This window comes from Alternaria arbusti, assembly GCF_024043155.1.
Source record: "Alternaria arbusti strain BMP 1465 chromosome Unknown scaffold_1, whole genome shotgun sequence".
In the NCBI taxonomy this organism is placed as follows: domain Eukaryota; kingdom Fungi; phylum Ascomycota; class Dothideomycetes; order Pleosporales; family Pleosporaceae; genus Alternaria; species Alternaria arbusti.
Genome location: NW_026249941.1, coordinates 3644618 through 3667251, shown reverse-complemented (window position 1 = coordinate 3667251; position 22634 = coordinate 3644618). Strand labels below are relative to the sequence as shown.

The window sequence follows — 22634 nt, the reverse complement described above, 5'->3', positions numbered from 1 at the left end:
TACCACGGCAATGATATGCCACCACGTACGAGGACAATACTCGTAGTGTACCCTTCGGATAGAAATCTACAGCGTTGAGCTCAAGTTTATCTTCCATTTCGTCCAATCATGTGCCTGGTTTGGCCTCGTGGCACTAACTAAAGTTAGCGTCGCGCCTGCCGTTCGCGATCTGACGTGCATGACAGCGTACAACAGCGATCTTATCACACGCCTCACTTCCAACATAATAGCATCACGTTGGCATTGCTTAGACAACGTATTGGCTTTTGAGACCGTCACAAGACCGATTTTGACGAGCCGCTTCCTCTTGCAGCCTGGACAAGATCCCAAGGTACGTGAACGGCTATCCGCGCTTAAAGGTACTGTGCCACCCAGTCTACCTTTTCTATAGTAGCCTTCTCGCCAACAAAAACACCTCTTCCAAACTTTCTCCCTATCTTCTCTCTAGTTCTATCGGTTTGCAGCCAGCATAATACACTCTGCAGCACGATCTTCGCGTTGCCACTAGCGCGGCAACCACATTGTACTTTCATTCTCGGAACAACGTTGCGCTGGAACTGATTTGGCAGCCTTGCTTGTGAAGATTCCCTTGGCTACTCCGAATCGCGTTATTTTGGCCCATTTTATCCCTCCTCAATACAATCGTCTTATCATCTTTGATCGCGCACCATCGGCATGGGCAACATTGGCAACGAGAATGCAGTTCGCAGGGCTGACATCGCGATTGATAGAACAACGCCTGAGAGGCAGACTCGAATATCGAAAGACCTGTCTACTTCGCCACACAATCACGGCTACATGGACGAGGCGAACATGATACGGAGGGCGGCGGGCAAGATACCGCATGTTTGCGTTGTGGGCGCTGGTGTCGCTGGATTGAGATGTGCGGATTTGCTGCTGAAGCAGGGCGTTAAGGTCACGATACTGGAAGGGCGGAATAGGGTTGGCGGAAGAGTATGTCCAATCAGCTGTGTAAGTTTTGACGCACACTAACTAGCTGTCAGCTATGCCAAAGCGATGAGCTCGGCCACAGGGTTGACCTGTAAGTTCGCAATTCTCGATGTAGCTTGTATGAACTGACCGTGCTGGCAAGTGGGCCAAACTGGATACACGGGACTGACGACAACCCTATACTGGATTTGGCCAAAGAGACCAAAACTACTACCATGAACTGGGATGGTCGTCAATCAGTCTTCGACAGTCAGGGGAACCACATGTCGGATAAAGACGCGGCAAAGAACACCGAGCATGTGTGGGCCATCATCGAGCAAGCCATGAAGCTGTCGAACGAGACTTCAACGACGATACCAGCGGAGAAAAGCCTGTATGACTACTTCCAAGAACAGGTCGTGAAAATGTTCCCCAACAAGAATGATGAAGCAAAGAAGCAGCAGCAAACAATCCTCCAAATGGCGGAGATGTGGGGCGCCTTCGTTGGATCGCCCGTTCAGAGGCAAAGCCTAAAGTTCTTCTGGCTTGAAGAGTGCATCGATGGCGAGAATCTCTTCGTCGCATCTACGTACGACAAGGTACTGAAGAAGATCGCTGAGCCGGCACTGAAGGACGCGACGATGCTGTTTGAGCATAAAGTGCAGCGGATCATATCAGGAGATAAGACCGAAGATACACGCGTCACCGTCGAAGTTGAAGGCCGACAAAGCATGACCTTTGACGAGGTCATCATGACAGCTCCACTGGGCTGGTTAAAGCGTAATCTCGGGGCTTTCGTTCCAGAATTACCGAAACGACTGACAGAGGCTGTTGGAAGTCTAGGGTACGGGCATCTAGACAAGGTTTACATCAGCTTCCCAAAGGCCTTCTGGAATGAGCCCATCACCAATGACTCAACCTCGCCATCCGCGTCCCGCGATCTCAGCAAACCGAACGTAACAGCAACGACGGCGCCCATCCACCAAGCGACAGACTCACCAGTCAACCCAGCTCACTACCCAGGTTTCACACACTGGACACATCCAACCTATGCATCTGAAACAAACCCCGAATCCTGGGACCAAGAAGCCGTCAACCTGGCCGCCTTACCAGAAGGCTCAGCACACCCAACCCTCCTCTTCTACACCTTTGGCCCAACCAGCCTGCACATCGCGCAACTCCTCGCCTCTAATCCCCAAACAAAGCACAACACCCTCCTAGAGTCCTTCTTCGCACCCTACTACACCAAACTCCCCAACTACAATCCCAAAGACCCCTCCTGCACCCCTACAGCCATCCTAGCAACAGCCTGGGCAAATGACGAACTCGCCGGGTACGGCTCCTACTGCAATTTCCAGGTAGGGCTTGAGAAGGGTGACGAAGATGTGGAGACGTTACGAAGAGGCGTTCCGCAACGCGGTGTTTGGTTGGCGGGAGAACATTGTGCGCCGTTTGTTGCATTGGGGACGGTGACGGGGGCGTATTGGAGTGGGGAGGGCGTCGCGAAACGCGTATTGCAAGCTTATGGGCTTGATGGGAATTGAGATGGCATTCGATGGGGTTGCGTCAGGGTACTGTAGCCTCATATTTTCGACATGCTTGCGATAGACGTGCTGGAAAGATTTTCCTTACTCGAAGCCATCACAACTTTCCTGCATATCACATCTCAGTGCATCTTCAACGATCAGCGCAAACCAAGATCAGACCCAAGTCTGAGTTTAAGGCGCACTCTTTTCCTCTCCAATACGAACAATCTCACCCAAAGTGCAAAGATTTCCCCGACCAAGAATTATGCCGGTGGGTCATCTGCACGAGTCGTTGCAAACCTCGCGCATCGCGCAACAACCCAACGCATCACCAAAGATCCTGATGATTAACTTCCGCCTCCGCGGACATTTTCCTCCCCACTATTCCTCACCAGCTATTTCTCCATTCAGACATACCTGCATATCCCCACTCTCGCAGCCTGCAAATGTACGCAAGCTAAACCGCGTTGTGGTCCTCGCACCGAATCCGAACTACAGACGGGGTAGGCCGTTGGCGCGCCATGCTCCGCGTTTCAGATTTTCCAGCTTGACGTGCTGGCCCTGGCCCCATCTGCATGTCCGTCTTTGCTTTTTCGTTCGCGTGGAGGCGGAAAGGCGCGAAATACGGTTTCTAGCGGGTGATGCCGTTGGCGCGTTGGATGGGTGTTGCGGTTGCTATTGGGTGGCTTGTTGACCCGGGTGTTGGAATAGAGTTTAGAGTTTAGAGAAATTTTGGTGCTGGTGGGCGGTGGATTGGGACGGCGATGGGGCTGGGCTGGACTGGGTGAGGATCTGCGAGGTCGATGAGGGTCGATCAACCAAACTTGATGGGAAGTTGGGCTGAAGGTTTGGGTAGGTACTTGAGTATATATTTTGGGTTCGTCGCTGCTGTGTTGGAGTATCATCATCAAGTCATTCCTTCCTATATCACTCTCATTACTGCTGGACATATCGAGTCGTCTTTCCTGTTTTTGACCGTTTCAAACACATACGAACACATACACACGCGTACACTTAGTCGCCACAAACAAGATGGAGCGCACATCATCTCACGGTTCATCAACCTTCGGCTCATCGGCCTTCTCATCAACATCGTCAAACAAGTCACGAATCTCGATAAGAGAACGCATGGGCAAGCCAAGCAAGGTATGTGAATTCGGAAATACGATGGCGATAAGGTACTGATGTTGAGCAGTATCTGTGGCAGACATTGCTGCAGTGCAAGATCCTATGATGGTTTGGCTGGGCTGAACCGTGGGATCATTGCACGTACAAAGCTGAAGTGCGAGAGGAACGCGATGGAGGAGAAAGAATGTACATGACAGCTGCTGGGCGGTCGGGCTATCAGCAGGCTGCTAGTCAAAACAGAACAAGTTCTGTCGTTACAAAAAGAATCAAATACTGTAAAATCCTTTGCCACTTTACCCACATTATCGTCTTGATCTCTTCACTCTACTTCCATGACCACCTCACCCGTCGCAAACCTCCATCCACTGAACGGGCTGTCAGCGTAAGCATACAACTCTTCCTTCGTGACTTCTTCCCCATACTTCCCCCAAACACCCTTCCATATGCCTTTTGCTTGGACCATGTACTTCGCTGGCTTGCGCTTGGGCATCCACGGCTTGTCAAATACAACCTCGACCTCTTCCTCTGTCCCAGGCGTAATCGTAACAAGTGAGCCTTGCGGTGGAGGCATCTTGCGATTAACCTGCAAAACAATCTGCTTCACCTCCTCCCCACTTTCCGACTCAGTAACCATGAAAACGCCAGTGTTGAGTGCGGAGGCGTCAAGTGGTGTATTCCATTTCAAGATCGTGTACGGAGTATCTGGACTGGTGTTCTTGAGCGTAACGAGCAGAGTAGGCGGAGACCGAGATATTTGGCTTAGTGTAAACTCTAATCCCGGTATGCTGTTCGCACTGGAACTTGGATGCGGCATGCTGAAGTTGAGCGGCGTGGGGGACTGGTAGATGTAGAAGGCGCCGAGGAGGGAGACGACTAGGCCGGTTAGAAGGACTGTACGGGCTGTCCAAATGTTTGCCATGTTAGCTTCTCATGTGGTTGATTTGAGCAACGCGACACCAGTAGGGGGGTTGGATGTATAAGGTTGCTGTCGCAGGGACAGATAACCGCAAGTCTGCACCCGCGACGTCGCATTGTGTTTACAGGCTGTCGCGTGACGACTGTGTTACGAGCGAATCATCTTGCTAGAGACAATATAAAGTGCTATCAGCCTTTGTACCTCCTTGCTCGGTACCTGCCCTGCTGGGGAGCGGGGTGCGCGGCGCTATACCGAACTTAGCTATGTGCCGGCGAGAACTCAATATATACTTCATTGCGCATCCGGGGTGATACCGGCTATCGCTCAGAGAGACATTTTCGTGTTATATCGTAGAATGATGGAGGTTACTTGCAGCTTGATGACTTTCACGTCTCTCTGGTGGGTACTGTACTGTTAGTGCCTTGGCGTGAGGGTGCGGCTTCCAGGCTCGTGGATGGGCCAGGAGACTTGATTAGTATTCTATCACGACACTCACGAACAAGAACTTGTACGCCTGTCCTCATCTGCTAGGTAGGAATAGACTCTGTCTTTATAGACTTCGGCACATGCCTTCATACAACCGAGCATCCTCACTCTCCATGGTGAACGCGTGGTTACAGATGCCGCTGCCGCCGGCCCTGCAATTCTACCAACCAACCCTATGACGCACTCACCCAAGTACTGCAACGACTCGATAATGGAGACACACCGTTAGCTATTCGTCGCTTTTACGAAGCAGAGTTGTTTTCGTTGGTAGAGATCTGGCCCCCAAAGGCTTGGGGGGCTGCGCCTTGCGCAAATCCGCGGACTGGCAGGACGCCTGAAAATACGCCTGATCTGCAAGTCGTCTCAGATAAGGCTGACGTCGCCACGTCCGCTCGTGATTTGTTTCCTTGGTATGCATCGCGCACTGCTTCGCTTCAGAGATGAAATCTACGACGCAATTTTCCGCCGTTCGCCAGGACGCTGATGACGATGCACGAAGGAGCGCCGAATTGCTCCCCATGGCCGACAGCCACAGTGACGCCAAGTCCGAATCGCCCCAAGAATGGCCCCGAAAGGATCGCAGGATGACATTCTACGAGAAGTGGTCACCTTTCCCTTGGCGAGTAACTGGCGTCTTGTTGGCAATACCTCTTGCGCTTGCCGGCATTGTCGGCCTCGCTGCGGCGGCGGAAACGGTATCGCAGGGCTACATCATGGGACGAGACTGTTACCCGAACGGCCTTTGGAAAGAAGCCACCGGAGCAACATGGCGCATCATGGATTCCTCCTACTTCTTTACACCGAACTTGAGCTTCGGTGCTCTCACTTTTACGCAGGTAAAGGTGATCGATGTCGCATGGGACCTGATCATTGGAAGAGGCGGACAACTCTTGTTGGCATGGGTGAATTACCGCGTCTTCAACGAGTGGCTGGTATATCACATGGAGATGCATCACACGTCCTACAAACTTTACGCCGCTGTAGCCTTCGAGACAACAACAATGGCTACGCTCGGTGTTCTAGGGAAGGAATTCCTGGCTTATGGAGCGTGCACGTGGAAGCGCTTGTTCCGTTGGCTCGCTATCTTTTCAATGCTGCTATCCACCCTCTATGTAATCGCGTTCCCAACGTTAATGGCAGCTATGACCGGTTATATCACGACTTACCAGCCGTATATCGAGGACTTTGATGGCAATCTCATGGAATGGAGCAAAGCTAAGGACGTGGCTTACATCATCGAGGACGCGGATAGGGTGGGTTTGGAAGCACCGCTCATCGTCACAGCGGATGATCAGCCGCTTATTGATGCCGTTCACCATCGTAAGTATGCTAGGAGTATCTCTAGGTCTCAACTGACGTGTCTTAGACATGGGGCAGTTCAGCAATTGGAGTTACACATTCTTCTTTGTAGGAGATTTAGACACTAAAGTACCATCTGTTGAGATCAAATTCGCCGGCGGTTTCAATATGACCAATGGAATTCGGAACCCCAATATCACGGCTGACTGGGTGTTTGACGGCAACACGACATCGACGTTTCGCAGCCTCCGCATCGCAAGCTTTCCCACTGATGATTATGGATTAGACTCCAGCAAAAGTCTCAACAAAGATCCCAGACTTCAATACGCTTTTGAAACACGGCCAGATGCGAACCACTCCTACACCGGGTATTACCTGCTGGACCACGGATCTTGCAAGCCTAGCGAAACGTACCAATGGGGCTTCTCATACATCTTCCTCTTCATGGTATCGATATTCAATTTCGTCTGGGTCTGTATTATGGTCGGCATGTGGCTCGATACACGACGCGGATCGATGATGTATAGAAGTGGAAGGAGACCGGGGCTTTTGCGCAGCATTATGGATTACTCGGCTGCGATACGGGAGGAGTTGGGTGCGGAGGCGAATTACCTAGAGGAGGATGAGCTGAGGAAACGGTTGACGCAGAGTAGGGGCGCGCTCGTTGTGGAGAAGAGGGAGCTTAGGGTGACGAGGACGAGTACCGGGGAGAGGACCAAGAGAGGTTGGAAGCGCGGTTTGACTAGTGGGAGCACGTTTTGAGAAGCGAATATAATAAGATTGCTATGAAGGCTTCGTGGTATCATAAGAGATGTAACTAACTAACCCTCCATCTGCGGCGTTGCTCAGCCCCATTGATATCTCTCCTCGTCAATCATGGTACTCTCTTTCCAGCACTTTTCAACCCAGACGACGCCAACGATTCTGGCAAGTCCTGTGATTTTGTTCTTCGCGTCCCTCGTCGGAGATTGCTCATCCAGCACAACGACATGTGTGACGCCTTCCGCGTTTATGTCGTCAGTTACCACGCCGCCCCCGAATTGGATGTAGTTTCTCGCTAGCCGTACTCTCAGCATACCATCTGGACGCCCAGTATCGTTCTGAACGGCAGCTTTCACCGTACCAAACATATGTGTCTTAAGATGCGCAAACGACTCCCCATGATCGTCCAGTTGATCCAGAAACCCCTCTCGTTCAAACGCCTCATCATCCTCTGGCACCGACACACCCTCCAGCAACTTCCTCATTTCGTCCACATCCGCTACATCGCGCGCATACGAATCCCCATGCTCATCAACATTATTCTCGTAGTCCAGTTGATCGTCGTCATGAAGATAAAACATGTGCCTGTTCGGCTCGAACGGGAGTAGGTATGGCAGGGGAGTAGCGTCTACCTCGTTCTGCCTGATGCAATCCTGGATCCAGACGGGCTTGAAGATGTTGTTTGTTGCGCGTTTCTCCAGCGAGGCCACTTTGATTAGTCGCTTGTCTGCGACAATGATGAGGTTCTTGTCCATGGAGTCGCGCTGTACGATTTTGCCGCCGTTGGCTTTGACTAGGGCTTCGAGATCGGCTTTGGACTTCTTTGATGGGGTGATTTGCTCGGTCATTATGAAGAAGGTTAGGCCTTCGAAGATCTTGGATGCTGGGCCTGCGTACGGTGTGGTGATGGCGTCGCTGCCGACCACCGTCAACGGCTTCTTCGTTGTCCTGACTTTCTTCCTTCGGGATTGTTCGATCTTGAACTCTTTTTCCTTCTCATTGACCTCTGTCTCCGCTCGGCTCTTTACTTCCAGCCACTCTTGTGTTGAAAGCGCCTGATCCCATCGCTTATCTTTCTTGAGTTTTTGGAAGCGGGGAAAGCGAAGCGTGTATCCCATGCGGAATTTGTCACTATTCTCGACACTTGCTGCTTTGCACCCCAGGACGACGGAATCGCAGGGTTGGATATATTCATCTGGCCGCTCGTGTTGCCGATTCCAGTCGTCACCGCCCAGCTCGATGAACGGAGGCGGTTGTCGACGATCCCATTTATGCCACTTACCTTCCGTGCGACTCCTTATTTCAGCGTATTCTTCCTTAGTGAATCCACCACCGACCTTGAAAAAGGATTTACACAGTGGATTTTTCGCCACTATCGTGTCCTTCTCCAGCAATGCACAGAGGAAGGATGAGTGGGCGCCACCGCGACGCCCAGTGCCAAAGTATCCGCCGACAACAATGCAGTCGAGCGACTCGCCGTACTCTGACATGTATTCTGGCTTCACTTTCATCCAATCGTTGTTCCGTTGATTGAGACAGTACATGGAGCGCGGATTCTTTAGCACCAGACCCTCGGATGACTCTGCAACGACCTTCCGTAACTCCGGTTCAATCTCGGTATGCGAGCGTGCCTCGATGTAAGGATGGATCTCTAGACGACGCTTTTTGCCCTTGATAGCACTCTCAAGGGCGCGACGTCGATCGCGTAGCGTGTACTGTGTGAGTGATTTGTCGTTCAGATAGACGCAATCAAACACCCTAAACAATGGCCGCTGACCAGTATCCTTGTCGGTTTTATTCTCTTTCTCAGATATAGCTGCCGTCTTGAGTGTACCGAAGTCCACGATGTGGTCCCTGTCCATATCCCAGGTAATCATCTCCCCATCGAGGATGATGTTCCGTACGTTCTTTCCGAAGGCGTCTTCGATGAAACGTGTAAGTGCACCGGCCTCGTCGCCCTCGAAGTGTCTGCCGTAGAGGTATGCGTAGTCTTTGGCTTTACGTGACCAGAATCCAAAAGTCCTTCCGCCAGGTGCGTCGGGATCTTCAATCATATGGAGCTGCATGCGCTCCCCGTCGAGCTTCTCTTCAATCCAAAACGTGTCATCGTCTGCATTTGCTTGGAAACGGTTCACCAGTTTCTCAAAGTTACCTACTTTGTCCTGAAACTGAGCTAGCTGTGGCTGGAAGCATTGCATCAAGCTCAGCTCAGTGCTCTCGCCCTCCAAACGAATCTCCGGGTCGAAGAGCTCCCAGCACACTCGCCGCAGATTTGACGAGATATTGAACAGTGTTTCCGCGTCCGGATGCCAGATGTCGAGGAGTGTCTTCTCAGTAGCGCCGATCTTCATCTGACGAAGGATCATACGGATGAGCCAAGTCATCTCTTCCGCATTCATCCTTCGGTAGAACCGCTTGAAGATCTTGACTTGCTCCTCTTCGGCGCCAACCTGCGACAGCTTGTCCAGAGCATTGTTGACTTCGGCGATGCTCATGTCGCTGTACTCGGTCTTCATCTGCCGCATTGACAAGACATCGTAACATCGTCCAGGAAAGTCGCCCGCAGATGCATTCGAAGCTGAGCTGAGCTGGCTAGGTAGCTTCCATTCCGTTATGTGGTCGGCATCAATAGATTTGGGCTTCATGCTGGTGCACTTGATCAAAATCTTGGCAATTGCTTTCTCTTTCAGACCGTACATGGCTCGATCTCTGTCTTTTTCGGGAATCATGAGACGCATTGCGGGGTAGAAGTCGTTACCAACTTCCTTTCGCCAATTTGCAATATATCTTTCGATGATGTTGCGTTTCGCTTCATGGGGTGACAGGTTGGAGTGTCCGTGAGGCCCGACTCTTCGACGAGCTCCCACAGGCTGCTTCCTCTTCTGTGTTTCCATGAGTGGGTTGAAAAGGTCCGTGAACAGGGTATGGAAGCGGGGCGTCTTGTGGAGGTTCAGCGGCCGGGTAGGGTACTTGTCGTCGAGCTCATCGTCATGACCATACATGAGCGTGTTCTCCCTAACCGCCTCCTCATCCGGCATTGGTATATCTTCTGCCATTTTGGGTGCATTGGAGGAGTGCGTCGACGGGTGTAAGGTTTGTTTGTATATGAAGGCAGGGTCGTGGTGGTTGCCTGGAAGCCGCATTACGCGTGATCACGTGGCTGTCAGGCTGCAACGAGCTAGCGCATCTCCCAAGGCGTCACCCATGCCAGTGGGTACCTACGCCGTGATTCACAAGGCTGACGATACTAATCTTGGAAACTGGGGGAATTGCGACTCCACAACACTCGTTTTCCCTTTAGTCCTTCGTTTCTTTGCTTTCATGTCGCGCCAAAACACCTTTTCCAACCGCACTACTGTCCCCTAATTGTCCGTATACGTCATTATTACTCACCATCCAATGGACCGTAAATGAGCGCTGCACGTAAGCAGGGCTGGGTCCCGCAGTCGACCGGCGACACCCAACACAATGTACGGGATGCTGCGCTACAAGGTGCCGCTCGAGCCTTCTCCAAACCTCCCGCGAAACCGAAGCCTTTAGTGAACACGTATACTGGGGGAGACAATGGGGCTTTGCTCGCTGCAACCAAAGTCGGCACAGGCAATCCGGCATCCTTGCGGAGGGACCATACCGGTGGTTCCGTAGGCGTCAGTAAGCCGAACCTATCCCATTCGAACAGCACGGCATCGCTGAGCGTGCCTGACGATCACCCCGACCGCGTCTCGTCGCCCTCGAATATCGCGGCACGGCTTGCGGCAGCTCGACACAGCCCTCTGAGGCCTATACCCCAGGCCAAGGCCGTTGTTCCGCCCGCCATGAGCGAACAGCAGCCGAACGAGCGGGATGCACTGCCTCCCTCGGGCAGCGTAGGGAATGTGCTTGCGAGACTCGAGTCTCAGAAGCCCATACAACAGTCGCGGAAGAGGAGAGACAGCCTAGAGTCACCTGCAGCTGCGCGCAATGCCCGACGACCAGAGCCACAACACAAGGCCACCGACGAGACGCCCATACCGCCAACGAATTCGCTCATGAAGATGTTTGAGCAGGCGCGACCCAGCACACCCACGAAGCAGCCTTCCGCACCGATACGCGTTGCGCAGAATTCACCACCCCCTGTGAAATCGCCCAAGCCACAACGTGCGTTCAAACTGCCTCCCGAGCCGAAAGATGATGCGCCGCTGCAGAGAGTCAGAACGCAGACACCGCCGCCCGTCAAGCCGAAACCGAAGCACAAGATCCAGCTGCCCCCACAATATGCTGATGGCAGCAGCGATCAGGCATACTTCAATACACCCAAGAAAGACCCTCTGAAGTCTCCCCCAATCAAACAGAAGCCGGTGCAGTTGGCGGCAATCAATACATCCACGTCCCCACCTTCAAAGCCGCAGCGGAGAGGTTCGCGGCAAACACGGCCCAAGTCGGAGGACACAACGCAGTCATCGTCCTTACACCGCCGCAGAGTGTCTGCGTCTGTAGAAAGCTATCAGTCACCGTCGACTCCCACATCTTTCAAGTCAGCCAAAGAAGACCAGGAGGAAGACGAGAAGCCTAGACCTGCTCTGCCTCCACCGCGACGATCGACCGCGCGGAAGACTGAACCTGCGCGAGCTGCGAACAAACTCCAGCCTTCAGCCCCGATACAGATCAAGCCTCGCACCCAGAGCCAGAACCCAGCCTCGATGGCTCCATTACAGAAGCTTTCGCCTCCGCGTCGACCAATGTCAGCTAACAGAACTGGGTCGCCTTCAGTGTACCATAACAACTACCAGCGAGAATCTGTCAAACAGATCACGCAGCACATGACTGGCGAGTCTCTTTCGAGCGCCATAATGGGCGCCGCCCTAGCCTCCCATTCTCGCAACGTCTCGCCGGCCCCTCGACCTATGTCAGTCGAGCCTCTTTTCCCGCCGCGCAAACAGCATCATCACCATTCGCCCTTCCACCGATCGCCCTCGCCGCCCAAACAATCCCCTCCGAAGAGCGCCGGCAAGCTGCGAACTACAATGCGCAAAGAACCGTCATCCTCCGATGAGGAAGACAACAAGGTCGACAAATACAAGAAGAAGGGCACACGCATTATGGGCATCAAGGGGCGGAAACACCCGAATAAGCACCATGAGGGGACACGAAAGCGATGGCGCGACCAGATAACCGAACGGGAGCGGAAACGTTATGAAGGTGTATGGGCTGCCAACAAGGGTCGTCACATACCCTCACCGGATAACGCACCACCCGACGATGACCCATCAGCCGATGTGCTGAATCTCCTCGTCAAAGAGATCTGGACGAGAAGCCGACTACCCACACACGTATTGGAGGAAGTTTGGGACCTCGTAGACAATAGAGGGGTGGGAAGGTTGAGCAGATACGAGTTCGTCGTGGGTTTATGGTTGATAGACCAGAGACTCAAAGGACGCAAGTTGCCCGTCAAAGTTAGCGACAGTGTATGGCAGAGCGCCAGGGGCGTAGGGATTAAAGTCAAGATCAAGCATTGACAATAGAGTAAACGGAGACGAGATTTAGAGAAGCATTGGCATGGCGTTGGACTTGATTGTCACTGTAGATCCTAGAGATACCCCTAATCGTAGTACAGTTTGTTTCTTTTGTTGATATACACACTATCATCATCTCTGGTCTTGTCCCTGTACTGCAGTTTTGTCTCCCATGCTCAGTAGCCCGGCGCTCCGAACGAAATTCGCAGTACTCCAAAACCCGCCGCTGAAGTCGAGATCGTACCAGTAGTTCACCGCGCAACAGATTCCTTCTTCGTTGCAGCTCTGGCTCACTTTATGGTACCAAAGTGCGGGTAGGTATAGCATGTCGCCTTCTTCCAGCGTTACTCGGAGTGGCTGCGAGTACTGGGAATAAGGCGTGGTGTTGGCAGCAGGCTGGTCCGGATCCCATGTCGCGAAAGGTACATATTCCTCCGGCTCATCGACCTTGATGACCAGATCACCCTTCTCTAGCGCACTAGAAGACGCGCTATCCTCCCGTTTCGGAGTGTAAGTCGCAGCCAGCACGCTCTTCTCATTAACACAACCCGCTTCTACAGGCGGCAAGAGGACAAAATGCTTCCGCCCCAGTATCTGCACGTAGATGTTCTCGTAGTTGTCCTTGTGTAGAGCAGTCGTGGAATAAGAGTTTCCGAGCCAGAAATTGATAGCGTCGGGTTCTTGCTCAAGTGCTATGCGTGCGAACGGTATGCTCTTGGGTACGTCGGCGAAGAGCGTAGAGTATTCGTTACGTAGATTATCGTTTTGGGTTTGCGCGTAGCGTGTTGGACCGCTGTAGTCGTTTTCTTGCTCTTGGCGTTGGATCTTGTTGAGGACGTCTTCAAAGGGCTCTTCGGTCTCATACGGTTTGACGAATATCGCGCCATCTGACGGGAGGGAGACGACTGAGTCGGCGTTCCCGTGTGGGGTGATTGCTACGTTGACGTTTTGGCCTTGCATGACGGTTTTCAGGTACGAGGCATTCCATGTTTTTCTGGCTTTGAAGTCTTTGGCTCCGTTTCGTATTACGAAGGGTCGGTTGCGGGCGACGTGGCGCATGAATTGGAGGGGTGAGGGTTCAGTGGTGAGGATGTCGATTGTTGAGGGGTTGAGATCGTGGTAGGATGTTATCAGGTCTGATTGAGATTAGTATTAGTGGCGATGCAAGATCGTAAGATACATCGAAATGCTCCATGTTCAGTACGACGTCTGGGGCATATGATGTGAGAATGAGAAATCGCCAGAGGAACTAGCCGAGCGATTTGCATCGTGCTTTCAAGCACTCAAACAATAGAATGATATCGGATTGATCGTATGAAGAGGAAAAGGAAGCACCTCTTACAGCATCTTGCAACGTCCCTTCCACATCGAGACCAGTTGGTGCAGGCCTTCACACACGATCAGTAAGAGAGAGCACATCTCATCCATGACACACTCACCGCAAAGCAGCCTGCTCTGGACTTTTCAGTCCCATTGCTTCATCTCCAGTCTGACCCATGTTTGCGCGTTCACAGGTAATCGCGCAAAGTTCGTGAAGTGGGATGCGTTATCGGGGTTAAGGTCTTACTAGCAACGGACCTTGCTCTTTTGGGACTAGCTTTTGTGTTGTACTCCGATCAAGGCGTTTTGCACAAAGTGCGCGCTTTTAGAGTATAAACTACGTACTGTAAAGTTATACGACAAAGGATAGGATGATATGTTCGCACTGCGGTTGACATTGTGGCCGAGTTGAGGCATTCAAAAACTTAGAGAAGAGGTATTCAGTTCCCAATCGCCTGTGGATTCCAAAACACCTTGTTTGGATCTACTGATTCCTTAATCACACTGAGCTTTCCATAAGTCGCATCACCATAGTACAATCGATGCGCCTCCGCTGGTGTCAGCTCTGGATCCAGATAATTCGGGTACGCCAAAAAGTCGCCATCTGGCTGTGCATCTGTCAAGGCGGTATTGAGTCCTTGCACGAACGCTTTGATGCCAGACTCAAAAGGCGGAAGCATATTAGCCGAGGAACCGATATTCTATCAAGAACGAGATTAGCCAGCTGCTTAGGGGATACTGCCCGATGAGAGTTGTCTGAAGGGGAGAGGAGAGGAGCTTACCTGAAAGACCCACAGCGAATCGCGATGCGAATACGCCGCACTGTCAGGCGATGGAACATTGATCTGGCTATCCCTCCCACCATATAGCGAGATATACGTCTCCCACGGGGATTCTGCACTCAATCCCTTACTAATGACATAGCCAGCAAAGCTCTCCAGTGCGCGCCGTGTAAGTGGCTTTGCCTCTCTCGTAACAATGGACTTGGTGTAGAAGGTCTGGTGGTTATTGTAGCCAGTCAAAGGCTCAACGAGAGGTTCGCCTTCTGCGATATCCTGCAGCGCATCGAGCCAGTTTCTGGTCGCGATCGTTGTGTTGTCGGCCTTGGGCAAACCCTCAAGCATGGTGGGAAGTACGGCGCTGGAGAAGTGTGTGCGATCGCCAAAGTACCAGCCTCGGACTTCGAAGGTGCCGAATATGTTCATGTAGATCTCAAGTGTGATGTTACGGTCCATGAGAGGAGAAGATTGGGAAAACTTCTGCAACTGGAGAAGGACGTCGGCGACGGAAGATGAAGAGTTCAGCGCGGAAGTGAAGTTCACGGAGTAGCTGACGATCTGTGCCGGAGCGGGCTGGGTCTGCAGGTAGAAGGTAGTCACGACACCGATGCTATCTGCAGCTCCACGCAGCGCGTAGTAGAGTTCGGGATGGGCAGTGCGTGTGACGTGAAGTTGAGTTCCATCGGCCAGTACGACGTCCATTGCCACGATCGTGTCGAGTGCAAGCCCTAAACAACATCACGGTCAGCTAGAGTCGTTACATATATTTGCAAAACAGCGGTACTTACCCCAGCGACGAGAAGAGTATCCGAAGCCTCCATGCGTATAGTGCCCTCCTATACCAACGCCCGGGTATGTACCGTGAGGCAATGCGGCCTGACCTTGTTTGTATACACCCAGTCCGAGGTTTCCGAGACGCACGCCGCCTCCTGCTCGAACGATACCAGTACCTTGTGACCTGTTAGCAAAGACCATGAAGAAATGAGTAAGATGCCTGCCTTTATCCAGAGATACCTCATTAAACTTCTGTAGATCGATCGTCAAGCTACCATTCTTACCGCCGAGAGAGTAGCTCCCGTACGAATGTCCTCCAGACCGGGGCTGAACTTTGATGCCAGCTGCAGCTGCGCATGTTATTGAATCGGAAACTTGCTGCGGAGTTTCTGGTATTGTCACTGCCACTGGGGTGTACTGGAGACGGAGGTTGAATGCGGCGGTGAGAGAAGTCCAATCTGAGGAGGAATTGAGAGCAGTAGGGACGGCTTTTGCGTGAAGGCAGTCCTGTAAGGCTTGGTGTTGTCGATTGACCAGATGGTCTCGCGGATCAACGAAATCAGCGATGGCGTTCGATACGAACAGAAATAGTAGAGATGTTGAAAGCATGTTTTCAGTCAGTTGCTCTTTTGCGACTATACCTCCGGGTTCCTCGTACTACATCTTATACAAGCACTCCGCCAGCACTACATGCCAAGTCCACCGAGCTCCGGAAACATAAGGTTATACCAATACTATTCGGTCCTCATACTTGCGAAGCAACCGAGCAAGCAATTGCCCGTTCCAATCTCGTAACAATTTCCGGATGAAGCTATTTGCTAGGTTTGGCCAAGTGTCGAACTTCTAACGAGAGTTAGCTAGAGCAACACGTAAGACGATTGGTGAAATGCAGTGGCTTTGCCTGGGGCATTGCGACGCAAAATCCCTGTTATGACGCGGAATCGGTACTGACGTTGAAGGCATCCATGGATGTCGGCTAACACGATGCCAAGTCCTCCGACGGGAACTTCCGAAAACCTGATAGCGCTTTCCCCTGCAAGAAGGCCACCACAAGTCAGCATCTTTGACCTCGATGATGGTCTAACAACAACACCGCGCCAGCATTGTGGACCGCCGCGGGCCCGCCATCACAGACAAAAGATGCTAGAGCGATAGTAAAGCTCAGGATCCGATTGTAATGCCGCCACCATGGAGCACCCTCAACCGCTCCGGCTTTGTCCAAACCCTAGGCCGCAAGTACTTGCAACACTATGCTCCGAATCGATTTGCTAATACATCAATAGGTAGCGCGCTCACCGTCGCAAAAGGCTTTGTCTTCCTCCACGTATGCTCTTCCTACATTGGCGGCATATCCTCCACCAGCGGGATCTCCATGGTGCCTACGATCCCCCACCATTATAAGGGCCACCCATGGATACTATATTCGTCGCTTCATCGTCGCGGTCGCAATCTCCGCGTTGGTGATATCATAACCTATAATCATCCCATATTCCCCAAACAGAGCGGGTGTAAGCGCATCATTGGGATGCCAGGCGACTTTGTCAGTATTGTCACGCCGGGGCGCGGGGAAGATGATGTACACGCGGTGGATCATGAGGGGAAATGGGCGAGCGTAAGGGAGGAGGTCATAAGAGTTCCAGAAGGACATTGTTGGGTACAAGGCGATAATCTGGAATGGAGTAGGGATAGTAGACTGTTTGGACCGCTCCCGTTGGCGTTGGTCAAGGCGAAGGTATTGGCTGTTGTGCGGCCGTACGGGGAGGCAAAGTGGATTAAAAACGAACGTGATGTTGTGGATGTAAAAGAGGGGGAAAGAGAGTGGGTGTTGAAGTAGAAGGAAGTATCACGGGAGGAACAAAACAATACTGGGGGGTAGTATACAAGGGAAAGAGTTATTCAGTTGAGGCAAGCTATATACCCAAGGATCCATCTAAAGAGCAAAAGAAAACCGACAACGTATCAATACGTCGAACAAGCTACATCATCAATTGTTGTCACTGGCTTGCCTTCCAGGCCAAAACAAGTTTCGAATCTCATCATCCTGTTCATTCATCATGTCCACAGTGGCCAGCTCAGCAGCAGCTTGAGCGCGAACGCGCATGCGCGCCAAGTTCGATATGCGTGTAAAAGTGGCTTCATCGTGCAGCTGAGTCAGACCAGGAAAGCCATAATACTCGGCAATCTCATCTTCTGGGACATCGTCGCCACGGCCGGCCAGCAACGCGACACGACGGGCTCGTGCTAATCTACTCGGCGCGAAATCGCGTGCTGGGGCGATAGGTTCGGTGGTATTTTGTGGTGGAGCCGGGTATGTGGTTCTCCCAATGATAGGGCCTCGAGCCGCAGACTGCGTAGGTTGTGGGGAAATGTTGTTGGTTGCTGAGGATTCTGGCGTCTGGCTGATCTGTCCCCTTGAGACTGCCTCCATCAACGCCCTGTTTTCTTCCTCCAGTCGCGCTGCCCTCACTCTGGCTAAATACAACCTCGCATCGGCGTCAGTAATTCGGCTGCTGGGGTTCGAATTATGTGAGGATCTGGCTTCTTCAGCGGCTTCTTCAGCGGCTCGTAAGTTCGCCATAGCTTCAATGCGTGTCATCCTGATGCTGGGGACATCTGACGAGGCATTCGACGAGCTGTCTTCTCCAGCAGCCTGTCTAGCTGCCATGCGTTGGCGTCTGGGCGTCCTGATACTGGGAACCGAATCATCTGACGAGCTGTCTTCTCCAGCAGCCCGTCTAGCTAACATGCGTTGGCGTCTGGGCGTCCTGATGCTGGGAATCGAATCATCTGACGAACGGTCTTCCTCTGCGGGTCGTCTATCCAACTGTTGAAGTTGCTGTCTGCTGTCGCGTCTGATTCTATTCAGATCTGCCAAGTTTCGCTCGAGTGCTGCTGCTTCGGCACTGTCGTGTAGAAGCCCATCTTCAAGACGCGCTGCTTCCAATTGTCTCATTTCAGCCACCGCTAAGTCATGCGTGGATTGCAGTCTAGCCCTTTCTTCTGCTCTTCCCGATGCCGTTGTCTGATTGGCGGAGCTGGCTACAGGCTCACCATGGAGGGAGCTATGAGGCGGCCACGTACCAACCACCGTTTCGACTCCCTCGGCGTCTCTTTCCACGACCTGTCTCGGCCTTCGAGTAATGTTTCTATCTTCTGCCTCCAAGACAAGCGCTGCGAGGGTCGCTTCATCCTCTCGTTCCTGAGCAGTCTGTCTCCGCCATTGGGTGATGTTGGTACCTTCCGTCCGACGCCCCAAGTTCTCAGCATGAGTTCGCCTTCTCGATCGCCCGCTGGCCTCTGATGTGTCTGAAAGCGGGATGGGGCGATGATCAAAGTTTACCGGTTGCGCAGGAATCGGTGTGCGGGTGGCTGTAGGCTCTCGTCCCAAAGCGACCTGAGTCGATCTTAGGTTATTTTCCAAAACCCTTAGGTTGTTTACCTGATCTTCTCGCGCACGCCGCAAGGTCTCATATTGTACCTGTATCCTCTGCTCCATGATAGCTTCTCGGGTGCGGCTTGGAGGAGCAAGATTCATTGACGGTTGGGGCACTGGCGCCGCATACAGCTCACAGCGGCAATTGGGGCAAGTGCGGTTTCGTCGTCCATCGCCTTGGAGCCAGGTGAGCAGGCACACAGCGTGGAACATGTGGCCGCATGGGCGAGCTATCTGTACCACATCTTCGGCCAGGTGTTCGGCACAAATTGAGCAGTCTGATTCTTCGGGCTGGGGCCCTGCTGGTACGATGCCAGTCATGAAGAACTCTCCTTGGCTGCGGAGAGCGGGCATGTTAGACGGCGGTGTGGTGTTGGTCTGTGGGACAGCACGCTCGTTGGTAGACGACGATGTATCACTAGGCTCCGGAATTTCACGCCCGACGTAGGAGTCCATGTTCACGGCTGGGCTGTTTGGAACTATGAGCGGAGCTGGAGAGTCGGGTGTGGGTTGAGGAGATTATCTGTTGAAACCCGGCGGGGATCACACAATATAGGCTCCTCTTTATTAGGCTGTGAAAAGCATTAGACTGTGGCTGTACAGCATTGTGGCGAGATGGACATTCACAATGTAGGATCCTATGGGCAAGATCTATGACCTACTACTTTCACTGCTTCTTCTGTGGTCTTGGGTGAAATATATACCACGATGATCGGGGCTTCCGCGTCCTCAGGCCTTCACTCGCGACGTTGATCAGGAACCGGGGCTGACAAACCAGACATTTGATCAATGATTTTTATTGTATTTGTTCGATGTCTACATCAAACCGTTGATGACCCCGTTGAGGTAAGCCCAACATCGATAGCCAACGACTGATCACTGACACTAGCTGCATCATGAACATACTCTTTTCACTCCACCTCAAAGCTCAAGGGGTCTTATGCATTGTCTCTTCGAACGCGCTCAAGCTTCAATCGTACCCAAATCGCCCAAACCGCGCTCACCATTCTCCTCTTTCTATCATGCCTGATATCTTAAAGTAACAAGTCTAGCTTGATGCCTCAGGGACATCGGTGCTATTGTCATCTTCTTGGAGCGATTCAGACCGTGCTTCACGAGAACGAAAGCGCTGTGTATCTGATGCAGTGGCCTCTTGTGCTTCCCGATGGAAAGAAACCGGCCTAGGACGCCCCCGAGGACGTTGCCTGAAGGCAGTAGGATCTGTTGATGCGGCTCTGAAGGGTAGTGAGTCATCATGCATGTGCCTCACGACGGTGCTAGATACGCGACGTGGATGTTGTACTGACCTTGTATCTTCCGCGGCTGCGTTCTGGTTGCCTTCAGAAGCAGGCTGAGCAGCGGCTACGGTATCAGAGCGTGTAGTCAAAGCGAGCAACTCAGGCAACGTAAATCGTTCATCGTTGAAGTTTCGTCCGTGAAGCATGTTGCTGTTTGTGGCGGTGCGGGGACCGTCTGGAGAGAAAGGAAAGAGTGGGCTATGGACTCTTGAGACGTCGCGGTGGAAACCTGGAGGGGAAGGATATACATAATGTGGTGACCCTAACGATCCATTCGAAGCCGGATTGCGGTTGAGTATATACCGCATATCTTCCGGTGGTGGATAGTCCGTCGACCATATAGTATTTCCTGTGCCTATAGCTCTTGGATCAGGAGGCTCGCGAGATGACCGTAGGTCAGTAATCGATGGGTCGGCAAGTCGAGGAATCGCGATTGGCGGCGGCCGATGCGCAGTGTTATCCTGCGGCCCAGGCGCCGGCCCACCATATAGATGTGCAGTGCGTGGGTCATTCCGCTCCCTCTCCCGTATCTGTTCCCTTCGCTCGATAGCGTTCATTGGAAGCTCTCCAGATGCTTCTAGGTTTCGGCCTATCTGTGTTTGTACCGCGCGGAGGCGTTCCAATAACATGAGCTGCTCGTCTCGGAGTGAATCAGTAGTGCGGGTAGCTAGGTCAAGCCCTGACCCTGGTAACTCGCGGACCCTGACAAGTCGTGCAGCCTCTTGTGGCGAAAGAGGTGGGATAGTTGCAAATCCGGTGTTGAGGCCTGGTACTTCTGACAGGGGGCGACGCTCCGCGATAGCACGTGCTGCTAGATCGGCTCGAGACTCGCGTGGTTGATTCGAGAGTCCGTTAGATTGAAATGTTGATGTTGGAGGTCGTTCCGGGATGAATGTTGGAAAGGGAATATCATCGGCATCAGAATCTTCGTCCGGCTCCGCTACATCTGACGGTCCATGTCCAGTTTCTGGTTCTCTAGCGGATGTAGTAGGCCGGCGCAATGCATCAGTCATTGCTATACTGGCCGCTGAACGACCAAGTGTTTGGAATCGCGAGTTGTTGGATGCATTCTGTCGCTGTTGATTTAACATCTGCTGATATTCAAGCATTCGGTTCTGACTAATTGGCTGCTGACGACCATCTGCCGTGCTAGGAAAGCCTAGTTGAAACGGAGGAAGCCGGGCAGTAGGCAAATCTCGTTCCATCGTACCGCCTCGGGGGCTCTCCGATGACTCAATGCGATGAGGCGCGTATCCAGGTAGGTGAGATCCGGGAGCGACATGAGGTACTCGAGTGACGCTTACAAACCTTCGATCTAGAGCTGGGGCTGGAGCATTGCCAGCCTGCTGCTCTTGCTGGTCATGCGCCCTCACACGTTCTTGCATATCAGCAGTGAACTGCGCGAGACGGGACTCACGATCGGGACTACCAGTAACTCGGGGAGTATTCGTCTGTGGAGTCTCTAGGGTACGAGGTCGTGTCGTAGCCACCAGTTCAACCTCTGAAGCACGTAGCAACGCACTCAACTGTTGAGGCGTCCGCTCTACAGCAGCAGGTTGCCGCGCACGTCCAAATCGCGGATCTGGCTCGTACAGCTGATGTCGACAGTTTGGGCAAGTACCTCGCTTCACACCCGTACGCGGCGCGCTCTGATCGAACCAGCTCTGTACACAGACCACATGAAACATGTGGCCGCAAGCGTGGAACTTTACCACGTCGTATGAGAGAGGTTCAAGACAGATTGTACATTCCGCGTTGTCGGGAAGACCCTCCGCGGTGGGGTCGACAGCTATCACTCCGGTCATGTAGAATTCCGGTTGAGACCGCAGAGTGGGCATATGGCTTTTAGCCCGGGGAGTCTGAACAGGCTCAGGGTTCAATATGTTTTGAATACGACCGACTGACGCTAGACGCGACTCCAAGTTTGGGTCTGACCATCTAGTTCGCTCTGTGGCAGGTCGATTCTGAGGAACGTGTAGCTCAATGACGTTCTCGGTTGGACCTATCCGCCTGTATCGTGGCGCAGGTAGAGGTGAATCTGGGCGCGGTGTAGTGGCGGCTCCTTGACCCTCTGCTTCAGTGACGGTCGGATTACTGGGAGCGACGCGCGCAGTCTGACTACCGAGAGCGCGGCGAGCCTCGTAAGCGTCCCTTGCACGAATCAGGCGCGAGCTGTTCCGAAGCCTGGTATCTTGTTGTGAACGTTGCTGTATTTCGCGGGCATCTTCTTGCGAGACCGACAATTCCCCACGACGGTCAAGACCAGCCATAGCAGGCTGCAGAGGTAGGGGTACGAAGTCAGTATATGTCTCACATGCACTTCGTATAGCCATAACTTACCATTCTAGCCCGAAGGTCCTCCCTTATCCGATCATCTCGCTCCTCCTCGGTTTCATCTCGCGAATCACCTTGATCTTGCGGTGGAGTTGGCGACGCCATAGTCGGGGTGTAGTCAAGTCGAGTAGAAATGCGATAAAGAAAGTTTTTTGGT

General features: G+C 52.6%; 8 protein-coding genes across 8 annotated transcripts; 3 read left to right on the top strand and 5 right to left on the bottom strand.

The window, feature by feature from the left end:
* Positions 1-675: 675 nt before the first annotated feature.
* Positions 676-2474, top strand: J4E86_001328 (uncharacterized protein; the record flags this gene model as incomplete). The annotated part of the gene is made up of 3 exons (XM_051441898.1): positions 676-954; positions 1005-1042; positions 1094-2474. The coding sequence occupies 3 exons, from the start codon at positions 676-678 to the stop codon at positions 2472-2474; spliced, it is 1698 nt and encodes a 565-aa protein (XP_051308069.1).
* Positions 2475-3903: 1429 nt separating this feature from the next.
* On the bottom strand, positions 3904-4503 carry J4E86_001327 (uncharacterized protein; the record flags this gene model as incomplete). Its single annotated transcript, XM_051441897.1, has 1 exon — positions 3904-4503. The coding sequence occupies one exon, from the start codon at positions 4501-4503 to the stop codon at positions 3904-3906; it is 600 nt and encodes a 199-aa protein (XP_051308068.1).
* Positions 4504-5426: 923 nt separating this feature from the next.
* On the top strand, positions 5427-7047 carry J4E86_001326 (uncharacterized protein; the record flags this gene model as incomplete). Its single annotated transcript, XM_051441896.1, has 2 exons — positions 5427-6306; positions 6353-7047. 2 exons carry the CDS (start codon positions 5427-5429, stop codon positions 7045-7047), a joined length of 1575 nt encoding a protein of 524 aa, XP_051308067.1.
* Positions 7048-7130: 83 nt separating this feature from the next.
* LIG4 (DNA ligase (ATP)) lies at positions 7131-10103 on the bottom strand (the record flags this gene model as incomplete). Its single annotated transcript, XM_051441895.1, has 1 exon — positions 7131-10103. One exon carries the CDS (start codon positions 10101-10103, stop codon positions 7131-7133), a length of 2973 nt encoding a protein of 990 aa, XP_051308066.1.
* Positions 10104-10457: 354 nt separating this feature from the next.
* J4E86_001324 (uncharacterized protein) lies at positions 10458-12542 on the top strand (the record flags this gene model as incomplete). Its single annotated transcript, XM_051441894.1, has 1 exon — positions 10458-12542. The coding sequence occupies one exon, from the start codon at positions 10458-10460 to the stop codon at positions 12540-12542; it is 2085 nt and encodes a 694-aa protein (XP_051308065.1).
* Positions 12543-12671: 129 nt separating this feature from the next.
* On the bottom strand, positions 12672-14037 carry J4E86_001323 (uncharacterized protein; the record flags this gene model as incomplete). The annotated part of the gene is made up of 2 exons (XM_051441893.1): positions 12672-13675; positions 14034-14037. The coding sequence occupies 2 exons, from the start codon at positions 14035-14037 to the stop codon at positions 12672-12674; spliced, it is 1008 nt and encodes a 335-aa protein (XP_051308064.1).
* A 262-nt stretch (positions 14038-14299) lies between these two features.
* On the bottom strand, positions 14300-15340 carry J4E86_001322 (uncharacterized protein; the record flags this gene model as incomplete). The annotated part of the gene is made up of 2 exons (XM_051441892.1): positions 14300-14467; positions 14642-15340. The coding sequence occupies 2 exons, from the start codon at positions 15338-15340 to the stop codon at positions 14300-14302; spliced, it is 867 nt and encodes a 288-aa protein (XP_051308063.1).
* A 6805-nt stretch (positions 15341-22145) lies between these two features.
* On the bottom strand, positions 22146-22582 carry J4E86_001321 (uncharacterized protein; the record flags this gene model as incomplete). Its single annotated transcript, XM_051441891.1, has 3 exons — positions 22146-22237; positions 22263-22419; positions 22484-22582. 3 exons carry the CDS (start codon positions 22580-22582, stop codon positions 22146-22148), a joined length of 348 nt encoding a protein of 115 aa, XP_051308062.1.
* Positions 22583-22634: the final 52 nt, after the last annotated feature.